General features: G+C 42.7%; 1 protein-coding gene across 1 annotated transcript; it reads left to right on the top strand.

Moving 5' to 3' along the window:
• Positions 1-6,212: 6,212 nt before the first annotated feature.
• Positions 6,213-7,284, top strand: LOC147429097 (17.6 kDa class I heat shock protein 1-like). The gene is made up of 2 exons (XM_086495316.1): positions 6,213-6,614; positions 6,696-7,284. Exons 1-2 carry the CDS (start codon positions 6,563-6,565, stop codon positions 6,920-6,922), a joined length of 279 nt encoding a protein of 92 aa, XP_086351442.1. The 5' UTR covers positions 6,213-6,562; the 3' UTR covers positions 6,923-7,284.
• The last annotated feature ends 15,293 nt before the right edge of the window (positions 7,285-22,577 follow it).

The raw sequence follows: 22,577 nt of genomic DNA, 5'->3' as shown, positions 1-22,577 counted from the left end.
TGAAGATGCATTTCCTCGGATCGGTCCTTCTTAGTCAAATTCACGTCTTGTTTCACATGGTGGAGGAGATAGCTATATGTGGAGTAGTGCACTCATGATGGATGTTCTTCTTAGAGAGGTTTTTAAAGACTCTCAAAGATTTTGTGCGGCTATGGTCTCAACCAGAGGCATGTATGGACGAAGGGTGGATTGTTCAAGAGGCATTTGTTTACATATCACAATATTTGGCACAAGTTGATCCTTCAATGCCTTGCATGTGGTCATACGAGGAAGATGCAAGGATGACTTCACACTTGACAAGTGGAAAGGGGAGACTACTTAACATGGATATGAATCTATCCCGAGTGGTCGATAAATTTTGCATTCTCAATGTAGAGATTATGACCAAGTGGGTGGACTTGTGGACAGTGGCAAAGGCAAGGCGTTTTCAAGAGAGGGAAGCATGAAAACAAGCACATGGATGAAGGAGGGAACCCCCGGTGCCTAGACACCTTGCATGTTTCCCAACTCTCATTTGTGTAGAGTGGATTTATGAGAGAATGACCGAGGTAAAAGCGCGCGGAGAATACATCACCAACCAAAATGGAAGTATGCACGAGGCTGCGTACCAAAGGTAGAGTACTCATATACCTAAACCATATTGTATCACTATTTCTTGAAATTATCTTTAATATGTATATGACGAGCGTAAAACCACCATAGATTGTGCCATCATGGGCAACATTGACACAGATTGTGATGAAGCCAGGTACTGCGGAACTATTGAAAGGATACTAAAGGTTAATTTTAGAACCTTTCATAGCTTTATCTTCGAGTGCAAGTGGTTTGCAAATGTGTCTAGACGACATGAGAATGGCCTCTACATGGTGGACTCTAGTGTGCATCACACAGGGAGGTATAATAATTTAGTTTTATCGTGCAATTGTGATAAGGTGAGTGACATGTACCTTTTTTATTCTTATTTACTTGTAGTGTTAGTTGTACCAATGTTACTCACTTTGAGCTTCTATTGTATAGGCCATCTATATCCCAACAATCCACCAACCAAAACTTTGGTTCGTAATTCCCGTAACACCTCCAGGGAGAACCATTTTTTCACTAATGAAGTGGAGATTATCTTCGACCCTCTTCCACCTCCAGCTTTGGATGAGGTGGAAGTAGAGGAGAGGAAGGTCGATGAATCAAGTCTGGCGGAAGCAAGTCTTAGCAAGGATTACTGTCATGATGATGAAGATGATGAGATGGAGGATGACGAACTTGAAGATGATGAAGCTGGCAATGCATTCACAAACGACAATTCGGTTTCTCTCTTTATTGATTTAGGAGCCATGGGCTTAGAATTGGATGATGCTTCATGTAGAGATCTTTTGGAAGATGATTCATAAACATTCTGCAGTTATGAAGTTTTTTGGTCCTGTAATCCATTCACCTCTCTCTCCCTCCTCTTTCTCTCTTTAGATTTGAGAATATGCTCAATTATGTTAATCAATTGACAATGATTATTTTAGTTGTAACCAAGTGTAATCTTATATCCCCCGCCTCCTTCTCCCCCTCTCTCTTTGTCTCTCTCTCTCTCTCTTCTTTTTTATATTTGAAAATTATATACAATATTCTTTAATCTTTACTAAGAGGATGGAAACACCAAAATTTGAATTGGGGGGGGGGGGGGGGGGGGGGGGGGGGGGGGGGGTTAATCCACAATTTGAAAGTTTAGGCGTTAAATTTGGGCAGCGGATATAATGATGGTAATGAGCGCGGTAATAACAGGGATAATAACAACGGAGAAAGTCGTAGTAATACTTTAAACACACAAAAGAACCCCCCGCCCTCTTGTCTCTGGTTTTTTTCATTGAATTTGCACCTTCTCTTTACAAAACGCGGTAAAACAGTGCGTTAAACACTTGGAGATTTTCATAGTTGTAAATAGGCTCAAAAGTATTTGCACATAGTTAACATATATAAAATGTGTTGTAGATAATGAAGACCAAATTGCTATGCGTCTCAAATCAGTACACCAGATGCAAATTTTGGCCAAATTGTAATAGTGCTTGAAGAGAGAGACCATGTTTCTAAATTTGAAGATGTAATAAACTCTCTTCAAGGGCATGAAAAGAAACTCCAAGGAAATCAACTACAGATCAATGGTGCTTTTGTAATCTCATCCAATCGCTACAATTAAAACCACAAAATCATTTAAAGTGTACACATTGTGGAAGATTAATCATCTTGCAAAAGATTGCTATGAGGTCAACCATTGCCGCGTTTGTAGCAAGAACAACCATGCTACAAAATATTGCAGATTCACAAAAAATCTTCACAAGTTACCAATCACAAAGAGAATTTCAAGGATAAGGGAAAATCAAAAATCAATCTTGCCACCACTGAAGATTCTACCAATGAGAACAAAAACATTGTTGGCTTGGTACACAATGATATACTATGAGAATTCTCTCAGTTGTACATTACACTCTATTTTTGCCAGCGGAGGCTTGTGTGTGCCCCTACACCCTGATATTTTGTATGCCTACACCCTTTGTGTTTAAAGGAGGTATATTTGTGTTCAAGGCTAGGCTTGTATTTTGTGTGCCTCATGCCTCACCCTCGTGTGTTTTGAGGGGAGGATAATCTTATGTGAGTGATATGCAACCAAAACCCACATAGGGGAAGATTGTTGGGATGAGGTCTTTTGTTGCATCTCTTGTGTGAACAATCTCTTCCACCAAGAAAAAATTATGTGTCAATAACCTATGTGAAGAATCTCTTACAACCCATGTGTAAAGACTAGCCACTTGTCTTTGTGCATCGCTAACCACATCTTGTGCTCATATGTCCAAAGGTTGTTTGTTTGTATATACCTATATAAAGGCAAATTATGATGAATAATATTAATTCTATCTTTTTCTTTGGAACTACGTTGTATTTCACTATGTGTCCATTATCAACTCCTACGCTAATCTTATTCTCATCATGTTGATGCCATGAATGGCACACTAACCCATCCACCTTAACGTATCACTATTGAGTGAAGTTTTTTGGAAAATGAACTGAGCGTTCGCTATAGAAGTTTATTGTGAGTCTACTATTTATTCAACTCTTTGTGTCTCTCTTGTACTGTGTTACATTGCTATTTCGAGCATACCAACACATTTGCAAGTGAAAGCTCTTTCGTTTAACATAAGTTGCGATAAAAGTATGTTTTTAGTCGTGCTCGTCTACAAGCTATTTTTGCTCCCTATGCACAATACACCCACCAAAATTGGTTTTTGACCTTAGGAGTAGATAGAGCACATTTAGAGGAAACTATAGAGAACTTCTGACATCGAAATCGGGTGACCTAAAAAAAGACTATTTATTTTATGCGGGAATTTTCCTTAGTGTGAAAAATGACATTTGAGCATGTGAGAGTGTTGAGGATACTTTGCTCTTGCTAATCACTAACTTCTATTCCATTCGAAGTCTCGTAGCTATACAAACTTATCTGGATAAGGTTGCGATAAAAGCTCGGGGGGTTGCACTATGTAATCATGTTAATGTATAGCGTAAGTTTTGAAAGGAGTTTTAAAATGCAAAAATTTTAGGCAATTCAATAGAGATACATTAAAATAAGGGGTCATTTTATTCATTCAAACATGTTAAAATAGAGGTTTTTTCAATACCCCGTGAACGCACGTTATATAGGGGGGTACTGAAGGGTGAAACCCATGAGGGTAGACGGTAAAAGAAAGTCACTATTGATGTCTAACACACATTTAAGACCGCGTTAGCTAGAGACCACTTAAACCTGGGTTTTTTGATAGATTATCTATCTCTTGTAGCCTCCATGAACTAGTCGAGTCCGCTAGTACGTCCCATAAATTAACAATTTATATGTATGTGGATCTCTCTTTGCTAGTTTCAAAATGGTGAGGCTTGGGCCCGCTTGGCAACTGGCCGCGACAGAGTGAGAGAAATAACGACTATGGGAGCTTCATAATGGATGAGAGAGAGAGAGAGAGAGAGAGAGAGAGAGAGAGAGAGAGAGAGAGAGAGAGAGAGAGAGACATACACAGAGAGTAATTAGTTATGGTCTAATGGAGTTGGAGCTTAGGAGCTTCAAGCTTGAGAACGAGAGAGAGAGAGAGAGAGAGAGAGAGAGAGAGAGAGAGAGAGAGAGAGAGAGAAACATTCGGTTTGAGAGCGAACTGTTAAGCTTAAGGTAGAGCCTCTGAGAAGCTATGACCCCCCTGCAAAGTTTATTAGTCGCTGTCAAAAATCTCTCCCAGCTCTATCGTTCCTTTCGACTCCACTTTGCATGCCTTTCAATACTATTTTTAACTCCCAATCTTGCTGAGTAATACCAATATCACTATTCCTTAGCATATGAGTGAACCGCTGATGCTGCAGAAGCTCCGATCCAACTATGCATGAAATTCTGCAGAAGCACCGCAGAACAGGGATGCCTTGGTAATAGTGAGAAACTTTTTCTGCATCTTCCAAGGTAGTCGAGCACTCTCACAGACTCTACGAGCTCATGATCTTCGATCTTCTCTTCTCTCTTCTCGCTACCATGTGCCCTCAGTCTTCTTTTCCCTTTATTCATACTATAACCCTCTATCACAACATGTTCTGCCAACAACCCCACCAAGCATGACAATTTCAAGGTGGAATCTCTCACCCATGCTAAGATTTTGCGTGAGGGAAATTTGGCTAATTTCATGAGGGCACCACACTTGGCATAAACTTTGACGACAGCACTGCCAGACACAACATGCTTCTCTGATAGGCCCCTTCCCTTGGGATCCCGACCACAACTATGATGGGCCTATTATCAATCAAAGCATTCAAAGTGATGAAATTCTAGATGGAAAGCCATTTAAGAACTAATTTTGCTTTCATAAAAGCATCACACTTACCATACATATCAACACAATCATTGAAAAGCTTAACATTTGGCTTACATATCAATCTAGTAATCACGACATCACATTTGACATTGCCAGTGATCTATGATGCTCACCCATAAACCGCGTCGGTGGGAAAAAACCCTCGAACCATTTCATTAAAACTTGATGCGCTTTCCAAGGTGCATCACATCTAGCATACATATAAATCGAACCATTAACAAGCATCTAGTTTGGCTCAACAGATATCAAGTAAATCAATGCCGAGCACAATATTAATTGTATTCACATCAATCTTCGTTGCTTATAGATGTCCAAGACTGCTGAGAGAAATGAACCGACCATCAGTTGAGTAATTAATGTCTAATTTTGAGCCCTAGAAAGCACATGATGTAGCCCTTGCTAGGCACTAGTAAGAAAATCCCTGTTAAGCTTCATCCAATTTTCTGACAGAGATTCCAAGGGGGGGGGGGTTCCAAAAACAACAAAACCAGCCTCGAGAATTGTTGTAGTACACATATCTTCGGAGTCCAATTGACGAGTCCTAAAGAAAAAACGTGAAAAGAGTGTCAAACAATAACTTTTTGTTTCGTCACTACTTTATGATACTTTATGAGAGCCTTTCACAATCAATATCTCCTAGGATTTCCCTGTTTTTCATAATAGTAGAGGGAATTATTGTGTAACTTACGTATCCCATGGAAAGATTACTTATGATAATCATTGTCCTTAAGTTCTTTCAATTGGACTTAAGTGTCAGGTACCCCTTCTTTTTTAAGTTTGTGTACTCTAATTAAATTGGTTTCCTGCATAATTTGCTCTACATGCAATGTGATAACACCTTTTTTTTTCTTTTTTTTTTTGCCCTTGGATTGCATGGAGCCTCCACGCATTGTTCTTACCCCTCGTAGTTTCCTTTCTATGGTTCTTGATTTGATTGATGTAAGTGGAAAACTCATGGAATATTGATCACCCGAGAAATGGAAGACAAGATTACACTATTGTTTTTTGGCTTGGTCTACGCATAGTGGATGAGTTGTACCTATAGGGTCACATTACATTATTGCTTCCAACACTTTGGCTTTATACGGCATAATCCGAGTCTGTGAGTGCTCGTTAGTCAAGTCATGACTCAAGCCACACTAACAGATGGAGCTCAAAAAGACTTGTCTCATAAGTTGATGCAACACAAGATAAACGTGGAGATTGTGAGGCATGATTGCAGGATGTTCCTAGCGTGGAGATTGTGAGCCACGGTGGTAGAACTTTGCTACCATAAATCAATGGAAACCATCAAGTGTGCAGTAAATAATTGAGGTGCTATTATTGAATGTTCTAAATTTCCACGGGGAGAAACTCTTTTCCTTTGTGTGTGTGTGTGTGTGTGTGTCTCATAAGGGCATCTTCTTATCTTCGTCAAGCAGAGGCGTTTCAAGTATGTTAGATGGTTGCTATAGCCCCCCGCAGGAACAATAGTAGCCTGCCACGTGTGAGGAGCTGATTTGGCCACTTGTCAAGGGTTGAGTATTGTAGTGCTGCAAACGATATAAAGGACGGTGGAATCTAGTGCACAATGCAAAACGCTGGGAAGGAGAGAGAGAGAGAGATCAGATAGAGAGAGAGAGAGAGAGAGAGAGAGAGAGAGAGAGAGAGAGAGAGTAGGTGGATCCTGTGACTGACCAATGGATGTGCAAGAGACAGCTGCTGCTTACATTGTCAGCTCCAACCTCTCAGGTATTCTTACTCTTCATAGACGTCCTAATTTCTGAGCTGTGTGGCGGACTTGCTTACAAACCTTCTAATTGGTTTGTTTAGGGTTGCCCATACATGGCGTCCAAGTGCAGGCCGAGAACGGCAACGTGCTTGTTGTAAAATGCGGCCGCGGTTTTGGGCGCAGATTTGTGTTCCCGCCCAACGCTAGCCTGGACAATGCAAGGGCCGTTTGGGATGGCCGCCTCCTCACCGTTTCCATCCCTAAAGTACAGCCCATTTATAAGTCTCTTCCCACCAAAACCATCGTCATGAAAGTTATCCGGCTTTGAGCTACCCAATTTCCAACCTTGCACATATATGTAAATTGTAATCCACCTATCCAGTGTTAGAAAAAAACCGGGGCACGGTGTATTTTAACCGGCTAAAATCATAAAATCTTGGTTAGATTTTGAACTTGCCTTGAAGAAAATCGGCAAATTTACACAAGTTGTAGTGTAAATACCGGCAAAAGCTTCAAATTTTGACCAGAAAACTGGTAGAATTTCAAGTTTATTTCCTTCGACTAGGGAAAATGTATTTTTCTAGCCCTGCACCTATCTCCAGACTCCAGAGTCCATTCCCTGCCCGTTTTTGGTTTTCTCCAAGAACATTGTAAAGTTTTGGTTTTCTCCAAGAACACTCTCTTTCATCATGTCATGCGTGACGTCATATGAACACATGGATGATGCCTATTAGCTTTTGCAAAGCTTGCTTCTACAAAACTTTAAAAGGCTCTTGTCTCACGATTTAACAAGCAACAACACGATGAATGCCAAGTCAACCTTTGCTACAAGGCAAACTATTCTCTATCACCCTCTCATTCTTTGTCATAATAATTGGGATTCGGGAACTTCAACACTATTCAGCCAGCAAAACATGACAAGTAAATGTCCTTTTATTATAGTGACCTCAAGAAATCATTTCAAGGACTTTGAAGTTTGAATATGCTAATCACGGTATACATGAAAATTGTATCCTTGCAAATTTGAACCTGGAAATGACTCTGCGCAAAATTAGACTCGATAACTTAGACAAATTTGCAATACATGCCTTAAAACGATGATCGATCTCGCTAGAAAAATTCAAGATATCTATCAAGAGTTGTACTATCCACTTGCATAAGTGGAGATCGGTATCCTTGCGAGAGAGTGATTCATTTGTCCTTGTTGATTCGTCGGGTGAAATTGCCCGTAGATGAACGAGGGTGCGCCACTTTGGGGCCACATCAGGGATAGGAGTCTCTCATAAACAAAAAGTTCAGAGGGTCATGGCCAAAATCAAGAGCAACATGAAAAGATGGAATATGTGTTTCTTCCCTTCCACACTGGAAAGAGGTGCGAAAACAGGAGTGTGGTTTTAGTCCCAGGGAGCACGGTGAAATTAGAATATTCAACTTGATGATCCATGCAAAAGCCTAAATGTGCCAAGTTTGTGGTGGTTATAGTAAACCGGGATCCAGCTTAGGCCTCCATGAGAAGATAGAGAAGGTAATGCTAACCTCACTTTGGGGCCGGTGGAAAGGGATAGGAGTGCATGAAAAACTATAGGCATCATTCTAGGAAAATGTTAAACTAGATGGCATCATAGGTAAGCTTGTGCGGTGTGCCAAAGCATCGAAAGCCTTGGAATAAAGGCAGACAACCAAATAATTCAAGGACTCCATCACCTATTGATCCGCTCTGGATCGCTCAGATTGAAGGTGTTTCATTAAATCCCTTTTGGAGAGAGATAGCCTGGAAACTAATTAACAACCTAGGATTAATGCACTTAATCGAGATTTGGGATAGAAACAACCTAAATTGAAAAGCAACAAACAAGCTAGCTACCTGGGGTGACTTCAACGAAAATGAAAACGTGATGATCTCATAGTGTTAGAAAGTCTCAACATTTTTATGGTGCCTAATGAAAACGTGATGATCTCAGAGTCTTAGAAAGTCTCAACATTGTTATGGTGCCTATTTGTGAGGTTGAATTTGATTGGAAAGTTTAGCATTGGCCTATGAATAGCAAATTTACTCTACCAAAAATAAAGGGAACTTGCATCAAAGTCTGCTACAAGGAAGATTGATTCTCATTTGCTAGCAAACAATGGAGACGATAATGGCCTCATGTGAAGTGGGTAGTAGGTACATGGAACACATGGGATCCTCCATGGCATAGTATAATGAAGATTTTCATCTGGAGGTGATGTGGGGGATTTATTAGTTGGGTTCAAAGTAAAAGCCAGAGGAACCAACACTAACCTATTTGTTAGCAGGTCGCCACTGCGACAAACATCCATAGCATAGCCTTCAAGCACTAGTATACTCTTGTGAAGACTTAGAGGAGTGGACGGATTGGACAGGGAGACACTTTATAGATGTCAACCTCAAGAATGGAACCTAACAAGAAAGGATATCCTTCTTTATAAGTTAATCAACAACTCAAGGACTAAGAAATATTTCTATCTTCTATCTCACCGCTCTCGATCATCACACTATTTCAATTACAAAAATGGATTTGAATAGCCACAGAAATCTAAGGGGAAAATTGTACCAAATATAGTAGCATTCTGACAAGGTAGAACATCACGGTACATCATGAACCTGTGAGTGCGTGTGTGCGCAGTGCGGTGCGATGCATGCGGGGAAGGGGAGGCATACAAGATGATGTGAATGGAGCAACCTTTGGAAGTTGTGAGTGAGGTTCTCCTTATTCATATATGTATAATGAATAAGGGCATGTACACATGGTGGGCGAGCGGTCGAACATCGGACATCCAGCTCGGGGGAAAGACGTAGTGCCATTACCCCAACAAACTCTCACTTAAAGGTGATGTGCGGATAAGTGAGACCTACTAGATAAACTACTAGTATGTACAAGAAACTAGGTGAGAATCTCTCTCAACATATGCCCAAATGGCTCACTATCTCGATCTACACATAATTGTTTCGGCTATGGTGGTAGGCAAGCATGCGTACTTACGCTAGATCCTGAACCACAGAGCACTCTGTATGGTCTGCAAAACTCCACTATGCATCATGCTAGTGTCAGTCAATCGCACAACTCACACCCCTACTACGCCAAATGCTCCCACTGCAGCTGCTAGTAGATCAAGCCTCGACACTAACAAGTCGAACATGAGACGCCCGAATGCAGACGGAATATGCACCACCCTAGTTGTACTCACCTCCCTTGTGCTATCTGCAATCACTGCTTCATCAAGACTTCACATCACGTATGGATGTGTCAACACCGACACTAAGAAACATGTGTCCCTATCACCCATAGGCAAAATTGTGCGTCTTGGCACCAACTCATCATCCTCTAACATCACCATATCAAAGAACTCCATGTTTGTCATCTCTTATATGTCTCTAGGGAGCATACATTCTCTAACTCAGCCTGCACAAAGTCTGACAACACCCGATGTGTCTCACTAGAGTACTATCGCTCTATCTATGTCTCTATAGAATATGTCTTGCTTAACTACATGCTTTGTTTCGTGAGCATGGTGGAGCTCACCTATGAAAGCAAAATGTCTCGTCTCTCTCTCAAAGCATGCTAGCAACAAAATTGAGAATGCACTGTCTCGAACCTCACACACATGTATAGGATATAACAGGCCGATGCGTGCTCCTCTGGAAATCACTAATAAATCGCAATTCATCTGGTACGACTGCTCTCTAAGAAGTATTAATCAACCAAATTCTGTCAACTGTGTCACTCAGATCAAGTTCTATCTTAGCTGGGGAACGTAGCACACATGTTGTAGCATGTATGATGCACCATTGGGAAACGACAAACAAACGTCTCCTGTACCCTCCATGTCAAATGCCAAACCATCGGGCAAGTGTACACAACCAAAAATAACACTATAGAAGGTGCTAAACCAGTGATGATGCAGTGCGACATAAAATTTGCATCCTCATCTAACACCCAATGTGGAGAAGTGTCACTGCTCAAACACATGTAATCAAGAGGAACACTAAAGGCAAATGTGACATCACCTTCACTGCCATATAAAGCCACTGCTCTAGCATGTTTCACTCATGTGCACCATGCATAGGTCTTCTTTGTTGTCTCATACACCTGAAACAGTGGTGCCTAATGTGCCCCATGTGACCACAATGCCAACAACGCAAGTACCAGCAAGAACGAGACCTTTGTCTCTCAATCTCACACATGTATGTTTCCATGTGTGTGTTGGGGATCGCACAAATTGGGCGGACACATGTGTGAACACCTCGGAAATTCCATTATAAGGCTTATGATAACCTAATGAAAGGCCTCTTTTCATTATACAATCTTGTGCGTTCTCTCTCTCTCTCTCTCTCTCTCTTTGCCATGTCTATACACGACTCTGTCCTCTTCCGTGCCAAGCTCAACAAGTGGTATCAGAGCTGATGGTTCAATGGTGTGAAGCTTGCAGCTTTGTGTGGAAATGGTTTGTGTTGTGGAATCTCGGGGGATTCACTCTATATACAAAACGAGATGTCAAGTGCGAGCGGAAAACTTTGATAAAACCCCTATATTATACGACTCATATTAGGGAATATGACCCCCCTTTCTACGCTTATACAACAATCAATAAAGAGAACTATCATACCCCTATCTTACATATAAAATTTAGGTCTCACATGATCTAAGTGAGTAAAACTAGTCAAAGAGTGTGTAGCATAATGACTAGAAACATACTAAGGAACCACTTCGATTGAGAACTAGATGTATCAATCAGCCTGCACTCTAGCTACACATCCAATTCTGACCCATCCAAAGCCTATGTAAATCAACCCTTGACCTACTCCAAATCAACCCTTATCCATGACCGACTTGATGCAAAATTTGATGTGTGACCTCATAAAAAACCTCCCCAAAATTCATCCGAGTTCTAGTGCACACCGGTGATCAATCATTACAAGTAATCAACCCAGGTCAGTTCCTCCCCCCCCCCCCCCCGCTCTCCTTATTTTTAAGCTTGGGAGATAAATTATTGGGGGCCTACCTGTAACTCATACGCTTATGTATCTTGAAAAAAAGAAACCCCTCCCCTGCACTTACGTGGTGCGATAAGTTTTACATGGTAAATCCCTCGAGTGTGGAATTGAGATCTTTTGAGCCAGGCACAACGACGTTGGCACCATCAATCTGTGTAAAAGGGACTTCAGGAAGGAAAATCAAAATCATGGTTCAACATTTGTTAATAACTCTCAGAGCATTCTTTTTAGTCCAGGAAGCACATCATGAGATGGTGAGATTGGGGCTGCTCGAAAAGAGTGTCACGCTAGGCACTACATTGCTTGATATGTATGTCAGATGTGGTGCACTGGCAAAGGCACAAGAAATGTTCGATGAGCTACCTACTTCGAGTATGTTCTCATGGACTATGTTAATCTCAGGTTATTGCCAACATGGGCTTGGAAATAAGGATGTTGTTTGCTTCGACAGAATGAGGTGTGCGGGCCTGTCTCCAGATGCGGTGACCTTTTGCTTCTCGATTAAAATCCTTGACTGCAGCACTATTGCAAGCATCTCTATATCCGGGAAGCAAAGAAAGGGGACAAAGCCAGAAAAAAAGGTGTCATGCGCACGGGGCACCGCTGGGAGTACACACACAAACACACACACACACACATGTAGGAAGCGATGGCGTAGGCGCATCAGAGCATGCCAATGCTTGATACAAGCTATGTGTATCTAACAAGGGGGTTTCCTAGTGGCTATGGATAAATATCGGCTAGCTAGCCACCGTGTAGGTATGCCGGTCATCAAACTTATTCGAAGCCCAGCAGCCTCCTTACAGATATGAAGAGCTACACGAATCGTCAATTTAACGATGCATGCGCGGGCGTAGCGGTAGTGATGCTGCCTCGAATCCCAAGGTGCCAGGGTCGATACTCCGTGTCTATACGGCGTTGATCAGTTTTGGTCAACCTATGGGGGCCGGTGAAGGTTGAATGGCAACCAGAAGGTGCTGCTTCGCCACGATGGCAAGCAGGCTGATATTTAACCAAAACCGAGGTATAGTGAGGTGGGAAATGGCAAGCTCAAATACGAGTTAGTGCACGAGGTGGGCACAACAGCAGAGTTGGTGGCTACTCCATGCGTAGACCAGGGATCGAGCTCGACTCTGTAATTAGCGGGCAGCATCTTGGTGTGCGGCAACAAAGGACTGAGCGAGGAGTTGTAGTAGACCTGAGAAGTGGGCAGCACAGAGGCTCAACCGGCATGGAGGTGCCCAAACAGGTCATTGGCCATCCACCACCGATGACGAGTGGTAGAGTAGCACCAAAAGAGGGTCGTTGAGCGAGGAGTGGGCAACATCTCATGTACGGGCAAGGAATTTTGAATCAATGTTCCAAAGTGCTCATATACCTACACAGCGATGTCACCAATGAGATTCATGACCCACGTCTGCAGCTCATTTAACTTGTTTTTGGTGATTTGTTGAGTTATTGTTATTTACCTTATTTTATATTAGGGCATGTTCACATGTATGCAATGACGCAAATGATATGACAATGAGTCAAACCCCTAAAGCCTTTTCTGCTTTTAATGACCATGGTATGTTATATGGGATTAGACACTACCCTGATGCGTGAATGTGATCGGTAGTAATACCTTCTCGATGTAAAGCCCCATTCCTCGTAAATCACTATTGAGGTTAACTGGTAAGCCTAAACCCGAGGTTAGCTATAGTATACCAGAAACTCTAGGGTTAGGACAAAAAGCAAAAACCCCGCATGATGGTAGCTCGGTAGTAGCACCAGGTTGCGAGAAAACCTAAAACTCACAGTTTACAAGCATACCAAAAACTTGTGGTTGAGAGTAAAACTAAAACTTTGTGTATCATGAGAGTCCAAGTTAAGTTCTAGAGGGCATCGAGACATAAATTATGCCAAGAAGCCGATTGTTGGGGTCAGCACAACTTGGGTACACATGTGTGAACACCTCGTAAATGTCATTATCATAAGGCTTATGTTAACCTGATGAAAGGCCTCTTTTCATTATACATTTTTGTGTTCTCTCTCTCTCTCTCTCTCTCTCTCTCTCTCTCTCTCTTTTCCATGTCTATACGCGACCCTGTCCGCTTTCGTGCCAAGCTCAACAATGTGAACACCAAAATGGCCGCAAAGTGGGAGGTAATTCGACCACTACACAATCATGAACCAACCATGACCAATTTCATCAAAATTGATGCTTACAATATGCCATAAAACAAATCCACAATCTTTTATCTGCAAGCATAAACTGGGACAAAATCATCAACCAAGCGTAAAGCACATAACCAACCATATATGCAAGTAGAGAACAAACTAGCTCAAAACGCATCCCACAAGAAATTTCTTGCAAAACTATGAAAAAAACCTGTGAAAATTGTGGTTGTCAAAGTCTGTAGCCACACAAGCACGCTAATCCACAAACCTCGAGATGGGTACAAGAACACCAAATTGTGTCCAAGCTGACAAAATCTATTAAAGTGACAATAAACACTCGATCACTAAACTGTGAGAGAGTAAATTGCAAATAAGCATAAACCATGGGGAGAATCTGGAAAAAAAATCTAACAAAGTTTCCCTTGAAAACTAAGCAAACTCAAAAATATCACTAAATACGCATGGAAATAGACACCCAATGTCTCAATATCAAAATCCACAAATGGCATACATAGCACTAGCAAAACCTTGGCAAAACAACCTACTCTTGAACGAATGGCTCTATGGACGTATACCTGTCCAAAAACACCTATAAACCTTCAACCTGCTACCTGCAAGCTATACCAAGCTCAAAATGTATTCGCATAATGCATACATAGCATGAAACTGCACCAAACTGTGCAAACCAACTCTCTGTAACGCTCCACACAGTCATAGATGAGCACTACATGTGTCGCATAATCCACACTGGAAAGATTGTGCAACCTGTGAGCAAAACCGCTAGGAGACTGTCAAACACTACCTCATCGATCGATAAACACGTCGATCGAAAACTCCATTTAAGAGACAAGTACGCTGGAGAAAAATCCGCTCTAAAATGGTCCGTCAGAGATGTATCTGTTGGTATCTGCCATCGAATGCAAAAACAGGAAAATCATTAAAGGTCAAAACTCCATGGAGACTATGTCGGAGTCAAATCCGCTCTGGAATGGGTGCTAGAGGACAGACGATGCCACTCTTGCTCTAATGGTCTCTTGCTCTGTCGAGGTTAGAAAGTCGTCAATGCCCCCGGGGCGTCCACTAGGAAATATGTAAGATACCACGTGCAAACAAAATAAGGGATTTATAATTAGGTACATCTACAAAAAAATATACATAGTCGGTATTTTAATTGGGAAAGTGAAATTTTTCATACATAAGTGCTAGTTTTTTTACAAAAATGAATACATAAAGGGTACATACAAAACTTGAAAATATACAAGTAAGGAATTAATTAAATACCTCTTGTTTGCACGTGCTATATGCAGTTTTTACATAGTGACTCCCCGGGTCGATGCCATCTTTTGAGGTCGGGCAAAAGTATGATAGCCGAATAGCCGCCTGATCAATGCCAAAACCGATGCGTAACAGCTAATCACCGATGCTTGAGGCCGATGCGGAGCCAATGCAAAACACCAAGAAGAACACTAAAGTCGAGCCGCTAAACCAGTGTCATAAACTGATGCCAATAGATGATGCTCGAAGCCGTAGAGGAGGAATGCTAAGAAAATCATCGAATCAATGCCGAAAACTAATGCCAAGATCATCTCCTGCGGTCGGATGGGAGTCTCCAATGCCGAGAAGAATGCCAAGAAGAATTGGGCTGATGTCAATGTCATCTCCCTCCACTGGACGGGAGTGGCTGATGTCGAGGAGAATTCCAAGAAAAAATGGGATGATTCGTGGTGATGCTTGGGCTTATTCGTGGAAGTCCCACTTTCTCTCTCTCTCTCTCTCTCTCTCTCTCTCTCTCTCTCTCTCTCTCTCTCTCTCTCTCTCTCTCTCTCTCTCACCTCACTCTTTCACTCTCTCACTATAACAAAAAAGGGGGCCTTCGAAACAGGTTTCGACGCACATCGTCGAAAAAACCATCGATATACACGTTCCTACAAAAACGTCGCTATACGCGTTGAAAGGTAATATTATCGATGCATATTTCGACGGGCTTAGCGACGACCATAACAAAAAAAAAAATCTTGGGCAGAGGACAAGCAGCCTAGTCTGTACCCAGTGAAATGATGGACACAGCCACAGCCAGACTGCCTTTCCTCTGTCCAAGAAAGCGAGCAGCACCAAAATCAACCGTGCTCCGGCAAAAATTTTGGCAGAGTTCCCTTTGTTTTTACATAAACTTTTCGAAAAAAACCATATCATGTATACGCCTCCTACATGCTATCCATGTAGCATCTCACATGAGATTTAAGGATAACCAGAAAGTTAAACATAACCATAAACAAAACAATAACCATAACCATGTCTATACAAGAATAGGAGAAATAACCATGTCTATACTGCAACTCAATGACAATAACCATAACCATAAGGAAAACAATAACCATAACCATGTCTGAACAATAACCATAACCATATATGTCTATATAAAAAAGAGACACAGAAGCGTGTCTGTGTTTCACAAAGCATATATATGAAATCCACTGATGACTAGGCGTCACAACCTCCACATAGGACAAGTCACAAAATTAGTATTGATATTACTTCACGTATACTTATTTAATTAAATCAACTTACACATATTAACGTCTCACCTCAATCGATCAGCGAGACTCTAAGGCCTCCCAGTCTACAGGCTCTCTTGAAGCATCAAGATCATTCAATAGTTTCATAGATATCTATGCGATATCCATCTCTCTCCTCCTGGCGTGTCAGGGCTCCATGCATCACAAGATTCTACGTTTATATAAAAATCAAAGTAATAAGAATACATGATTCATCACGTTTAAAAAAATGTCATTGCTAGAATTGGATTGGAAACTCACAAACTCATAGTGAAAGGTGTCGAAGCCTCCGCTGCCAAGATGAGATGTCCCCTTGGTCATCTCTCGTATCTGTGCGGCCTGATGCTGCTATCTGAACCGCGTGTTTGTTGTCCGCTCATCCTCCTGATTTGCTGTCACATCTCGTGTGGGATGCCGGAAGGCTTCAGCGAGCGGGTCCTGAAAGCCTACGGAGCTGCATCTCGTCGATGTTTCATGGTGTCCCGTGCAACACCCTTGATCCACCTCCTCGAAACAGCCTTTGAACTCGGAGCAGGCTGGTACTCTCTCATGACGGTCTCCACTATATAACTGACTTTTTTCTCATCCTGGTCAGGTGAAGGCGTTAGAATGCTAGTCGAAAAATGTATCTCGGCGAGCTGGAGAATCCACTGTCTCATCTCAGTCCCAACTCTATCCATGTCAACAGAACCATCTGCCTGTACAGTATAGAGCTTGGAGGGACTAGGATCCTGTGCCCCCCAAGGTGTCCGTGGTATGCCAAGAGGTGTTTCGAGAGGTGTGCCTGGGTAGGATGGGGGACCTGAGCGAGGAGGGATCAAAGCATCTATGGACCCTCCTCCACAGCAACCACCACCTCCACCTCACGATCGTCGAGATCGGCGAGTGCGCCTCTGCTGCGGAGATAAGGACGTACTCGCCTCTGCCGCATCTCTAGGTCTTGAAGCATCCTAGGCGTCGTACCCGTAGCCCCCCCCCCCAGGTGTCCCCCCCATAGATGTCCCGCCCACAGGCGTCGAACCCTCGGGTGTGAAGCCCGGAGGCATAGTACCCGTCCTGTGCCCCTGGCTACCCAGTACTGAGACGCCTCTGCCATCTGGTTGGGCATCATGCGTGTGACAAAGCCCATAAATGCATCTGCACTCATAGAAGCGGGATCTGGAAGCTGGTCTGCCATACTAAAGTCCTGCACAAAGAAAGTAAAATAAAGCGTAAGAACACCTTTGTTTAAATTAACTTTAAGCTTAATTTTAAATCAACGTCTTTACACAAACACTTATTATAGGCCTAGGCCTCGACGAGTGAGGCATCAATGATAAGATCTTGCACCATATCATCGTCTATCTCTAATTGCAGACATAACTCTGCCCCAACTCGTTCTGGCAGATTGTCTTCATCCATCTTCATTTACAAGTGTCAATTCTGCCTCGTCTGCATCATCCTTCGTATATCTGTCAGCTTCCTCTGCCATACCTTCGTCCATCTCATCTAATGTCATAGTAGTATCTTTTCTGTCTGACTGACTTTCCTCGAGGAGCTCTTGCCCTTGAAATAATTATTTATTTCTTGGAGCAACCTGAACCACAAACCACCATTGTTGCTCTCGAGGGTCCGGTACAAAGTACCACTTGCTCGCAATGTTCGGGGAGAGCAAATGTGTCGCTTGCATCTGTCCAAACCTTTGTAGAATCTATTTGCACAAGCTTGTTTCCATCTTTGCATACCGTTGCATTGCGACCAGAAGTAATCACCTTGAATCACTTCACGTCCAACAAAAACATCTCAAACCGCCTGAAGCTGACTTTCAGGATATCTGACACCATATTACAGGAATCCAGGTTGCTAGTGCTCTCATTCGTGTCTCTCTCTCTCTCTCTCTCTCTCTCTCTCTCTCTCTCTCTCTCTCTCTCTCTCTCTCTCTTACCTCACTCTTTCACTCTCTCACTACAACAAAAAAGGGGGCCTTCGACACAGGTTTCGATACACACCGTTGAAAAAACCATTGATATACGCGTTCGTACAAAAACGTCGCTATACGCGTCGAAAGGTAATATTATCGATGCATATTTCGACGGGCTTAGCGACGCATATAGCGACGACAATAACTATAAAAAAAAAGCTTGGGCAGAGGACAGGCAGCCTGGCCTGTGCCCAGTGAAAAGATGGACACAACCACAGCCAGACTGCCTTTCCTCTGTCCAAGAAAGGGAGCAGCACCCAAATCAACCGTGCTCCCGCAAAAATTTTGTCGTTGGAACCATCAATCTGTGTAAAAGGGACTTCAGGAAGGAACCTAAAAATCATGGTTCAACAATTGTTAATAACTCTCAGAGCATTCTTTTTAGTCCAGGAAGCACATCATGAGATGGTGAGATTGGGGCTGCTCGAAAAGAGTGTCACGCTAGGCACTACATTGCTTGATATGTATGTCAGATGTGGTGCATTGGCAAAGGCACAAGAAATGTTCGATGAGCTACCTACTTCGAGTATGTTCTCATGGACTATGTTAATCTCAGGTTATTGCCAACATGGGCTTGGAAATAAGGATGTTGTTTGCTTCGACCGAATGAGGTGTGCGGGCCTGTCTCCAGATGCGGTGACCTTTTGCTTCTCGATTAAAATCCTTGACTGCAGCACTATTGCAAGCATCTCTATATCCGGGAAGCAAAGAAAGGGGACAAAGCCAGAAAAAAAGGTGTCATGGGCACGGGGCACCGCTGGGAGTACACACACACACACACACACACGTAGGAAGCGATGGCGTAGGTGCATCAGAGCATGCCCATGCTTGATACAAGCTATGTGTATCTAACAAGGGGGTTTCCTAGTGGCTATGGATAAATATCGGCTAGCTAGCCACCGTGTAGGTGACGGTGACTGGCCATGCCGGTCATCAAACTTATTCGAAGCCCAGCAGCCTCCTTACAGATATGAAGAGCTACACGAATCGTCAATTTAACGATGCATGCGCGGGCGTAGCGGTAGTGCTGCTGCCTCGAATCCCAAGGTGCCAGGGTCGATACTCCATGTCCATACCGTGTTGATCAGTTTTGCTATGGTGGCCAGTGAAGGTTGACTAGCAATCGGAAGGCGCTGCTTTGCCACGATGGCAAGCAGGCGGATTTTTAACCAAAATTGAGGTATAGTGAGGTGGGAAATGGCAAGCTCAAATATGAGTCAGTGCAGGAGGTGGGCACAGCAGCAGATTTGGTGGCTACTCCATGCGTAGACCAGGGATCGAGCTCGACTCTATAATCAGCGGGCAGCATCCTGGTGTGCGGCAACAAAGGACTGAGCCAGAGTTGTAGTAGCCCTGAGAAGTGGGCAGCACAGACGCTCAACCGGCATGGAGGTGCCCAAACAGGTCATTGTCCATCCACCACCGACAACGAGTGGTAGAGTAGCACCAAAAGAGGGTCGTTGAACGAGGAGTGGGCAACATCTCATGTATGGGCAAGTAGTTTTGAATCAGTGTACCAAAGCATTCATATACCTACACAGCGATGTCACCAACGAGATTCACGACCCACGTCTGCAGCTCATTTAACTTGTTTTTTGTGATTTGTCGAGTTATTCTTATTTACCTGATTTTATCTTAGGGCATGTTCACATGTATGCAATGACGCAAATGATATGAAGATGAATCAAACCCCTAAAGCCTTTTCTGCTTTTAATGACGATGGTATGTTATATGGGATTAGACACTACCCTGATGCGTGAATGTGATCGGCAGTAATACCTTCTCGATGTAAAGCCCCATTCCTTGTAAATCACTATTGAGGTTAACGGGTAAGCCTAAACCCGAGGTTAGCTATAGTATACCAAAAAGTCTAGGGTTAGGGCAAAAAGCAAAAACCCCGCATGATGGTAGCTCGGTAGTAGCACCAGGTTGCGAGAAAACCTAAATTTCACAGTTTACAAGCATACCAAAAACTTGTGGTTGAGAGTAAAACTAAAACTTTGTGTATCATGAGAGTCCAAGTTAAGTTCTAGAGGGCATCGAGACTTAATTTATGCCAAGAGGCCGATTGTTGGGGTCAGCACAACTTGGGCACACATGTGTGAACACCTCGTAAATTCCATTATCATAAGGCTTATGTTAACCTGATGAAAGGAATCTTTTCATTATACATTTTTGTGTTCTCTCTCTCTCTCTCTCTCTCTCTCTCTTTTTGTCATGTCTATACGCGACGCTGTCCGCTTTCGTGCCAAGCTCAACAATGTGAACGCCAAAATGGCAGCAAAGTGGGAGGTAATTCGACCACTACACAATCATGAACCAACCATGACCAATTGCATCAAAATTGATGCTTAAAATATGCCATAAAGCAACTCCACAATCTTTTATCTGCAAGCATAAACTGGGACAAAATCATCAACCAAGCGTATAGCACATAACCATATATGCAAGTAGAGAACAAACTAGCTCAAAACGCATCCCACAAGAGATTTCTTGCAAAAATATGCAAAAAACCTGTGAAAATTGTGGTTGTCAAAGTCTGTAGCCACACAAGCACGCTAATCCACAAACCTCGGGATGGGTACAAGAACACCAAATTGTGTCCAAGCTGACAAAATCTATTAAAGTGAAGGTAAACACTCGATCACTAAACCGTCAGAGAGTAAATTGCAAATAAGCAAAAATCTAACAAAGTTTCCCTTGAAAACTAAGCAAACTCAAAAATATCACCAAATACGCATGGAAATAGACACACAATGTCTCAATATCAAAATCCACAAATGGCATACATAGCACTAGCAAAACCTTGGCAAAACAACCTACTCTTGAACGAGTGGCTCTATGGACGTATACCTATCCAAAAACACCTATAAACCTTCAACCTGCTACCTGCAAGCTATACCAACCTCAAAATGTATTCGCATAATGCATACATAGCATGAAACTGCACCAAACTGTGCAAACCAACTCTCTGTAACGCTCCACACAGTCCTAGATGAGCACTACATGTGTCGCATAATCCACACTGGAAAGATTGTGCAACCTGTGAGCAAAACCGCTAGGAAAATGTCAAACACTACCTCATGGATCGATAAACACGTCGATCGAAAACTCCATTTAAGAGACAAGTACGTTGGAGAAAAATACGCTCTAAAATGGTCCGTCAGAGCTGTATCTGTTGGTATCTGCCATCGAAGCCAAAAACTGGAGAATCATCAAAAGTCAAAACTCCATGGAGACTATGTCGGAGTCAAATCCGCTCTCGAATGGGTGCTAGAGGACAGACGATGCCACTCTTGCTCTAATGGTCTCCTGCTCTGTCGAGGTCAGAAAGTCATCAATGCCCCCGGGCGTCCACTAGGAAATATGTAAGATATCACGTGCAAACAAAATAAGGGATTTATAATTAGGTACATCTAAAAAAAATATATACATAGTCGGTATTTTAATTGGGAAAGTGAAATTTTTCATACATAAGGGCTAGTTTTTTTACAAAAATGAATACATACAAAACTTGAAAATATACAAGTAAGGAATTAATTACATACCTCTTGTTTGCACGTGCTATATGCAGTTTTTACATAGTGACTCCCCGGGTCGATGCCGTCTTTGCGGTCGGGCAAAAGTACGATAGCCGAATAGCTGCCTGATCAGTGCCAAAACCGATGCGTAATAGCTAATCACCGATGCTTGAGGCCGATGCCGAGCAAATGCAAACCACCAAGAAGAACACTAAAGTGGAGCCGTTAAACCAGTGTCATAAACTGATGCCAATAGATGATGCTCGAAGCCGTATAGGAGGATTGTTAAGAAAATCATGGAATCAATGCCGAAAGCTAATGCCAAGATCATCTCCTGCGGTCGGATGGGAGTCTCCAATGCCGAGAAGAATGCCAAGAAGAATTGGGCTGATGTCAATGTCATCTCCCTCCACTGGACGAGAGTGGCTGATGCCGAGGAGAATTCCAAGAAAAAAATGGGATGATTCCTGGTGATGCTTGGGCTTACTCGTGGAAGTCACAGTTACTCTCTCTCTCTCCTCTCTCTCTCTCTCTCTCTCTCTCTCTCTCTCTCTCTCTCTCTCTCTACCTCACTCTCTCTTACTCACATCTCTCACAACAACAAAAAAAGGGGGTCTTCGACACAGGTTTCGACGCAACCGTCGAAAAATCCATCGATATACGCGTTCCTACAAAAAACGTCGCTATAAACGCGTCGAAAGGTAATATTATCGATGCAAATATTTCGACGGGCTATAGCGACGCATATAGCGACGACCATACCACCAAAAAAA

The sequence above is a fragment of the Adiantum capillus-veneris genome, chromosome 22 (genome assembly GCF_014529385.1).
Source record: "Adiantum capillus-veneris isolate H3 chromosome 22, ASM1452938v2, whole genome shotgun sequence".
Lineage (NCBI taxonomy): Eukaryota > Viridiplantae > Streptophyta > Polypodiopsida > Polypodiales > Pteridaceae > Adiantum > Adiantum capillus-veneris.
The sequence above is the reverse complement of the archived record's forward strand: the minus strand, read 5'-3'. Positions and strand labels throughout refer to the sequence as shown.

What these genes read in the sequence shown, in the direction of transcription:
- LOC147429097 (XM_086495316.1), top strand. Translation starts at nt 6,563, where the DNA reads ATGGATGTGCAAGAGACAGCTGCTGCTTACATTGTCAGCTCCAACCTC. An exon ending in TGTCAGCTCCAACCTCTCAG is followed by an intron (nt 6,615 to 6,695) that starts GTATTCTTACTC and finishes TGGTTTGTTTAG; the next exon opens with GGTTGCCCATACATGGCGTC.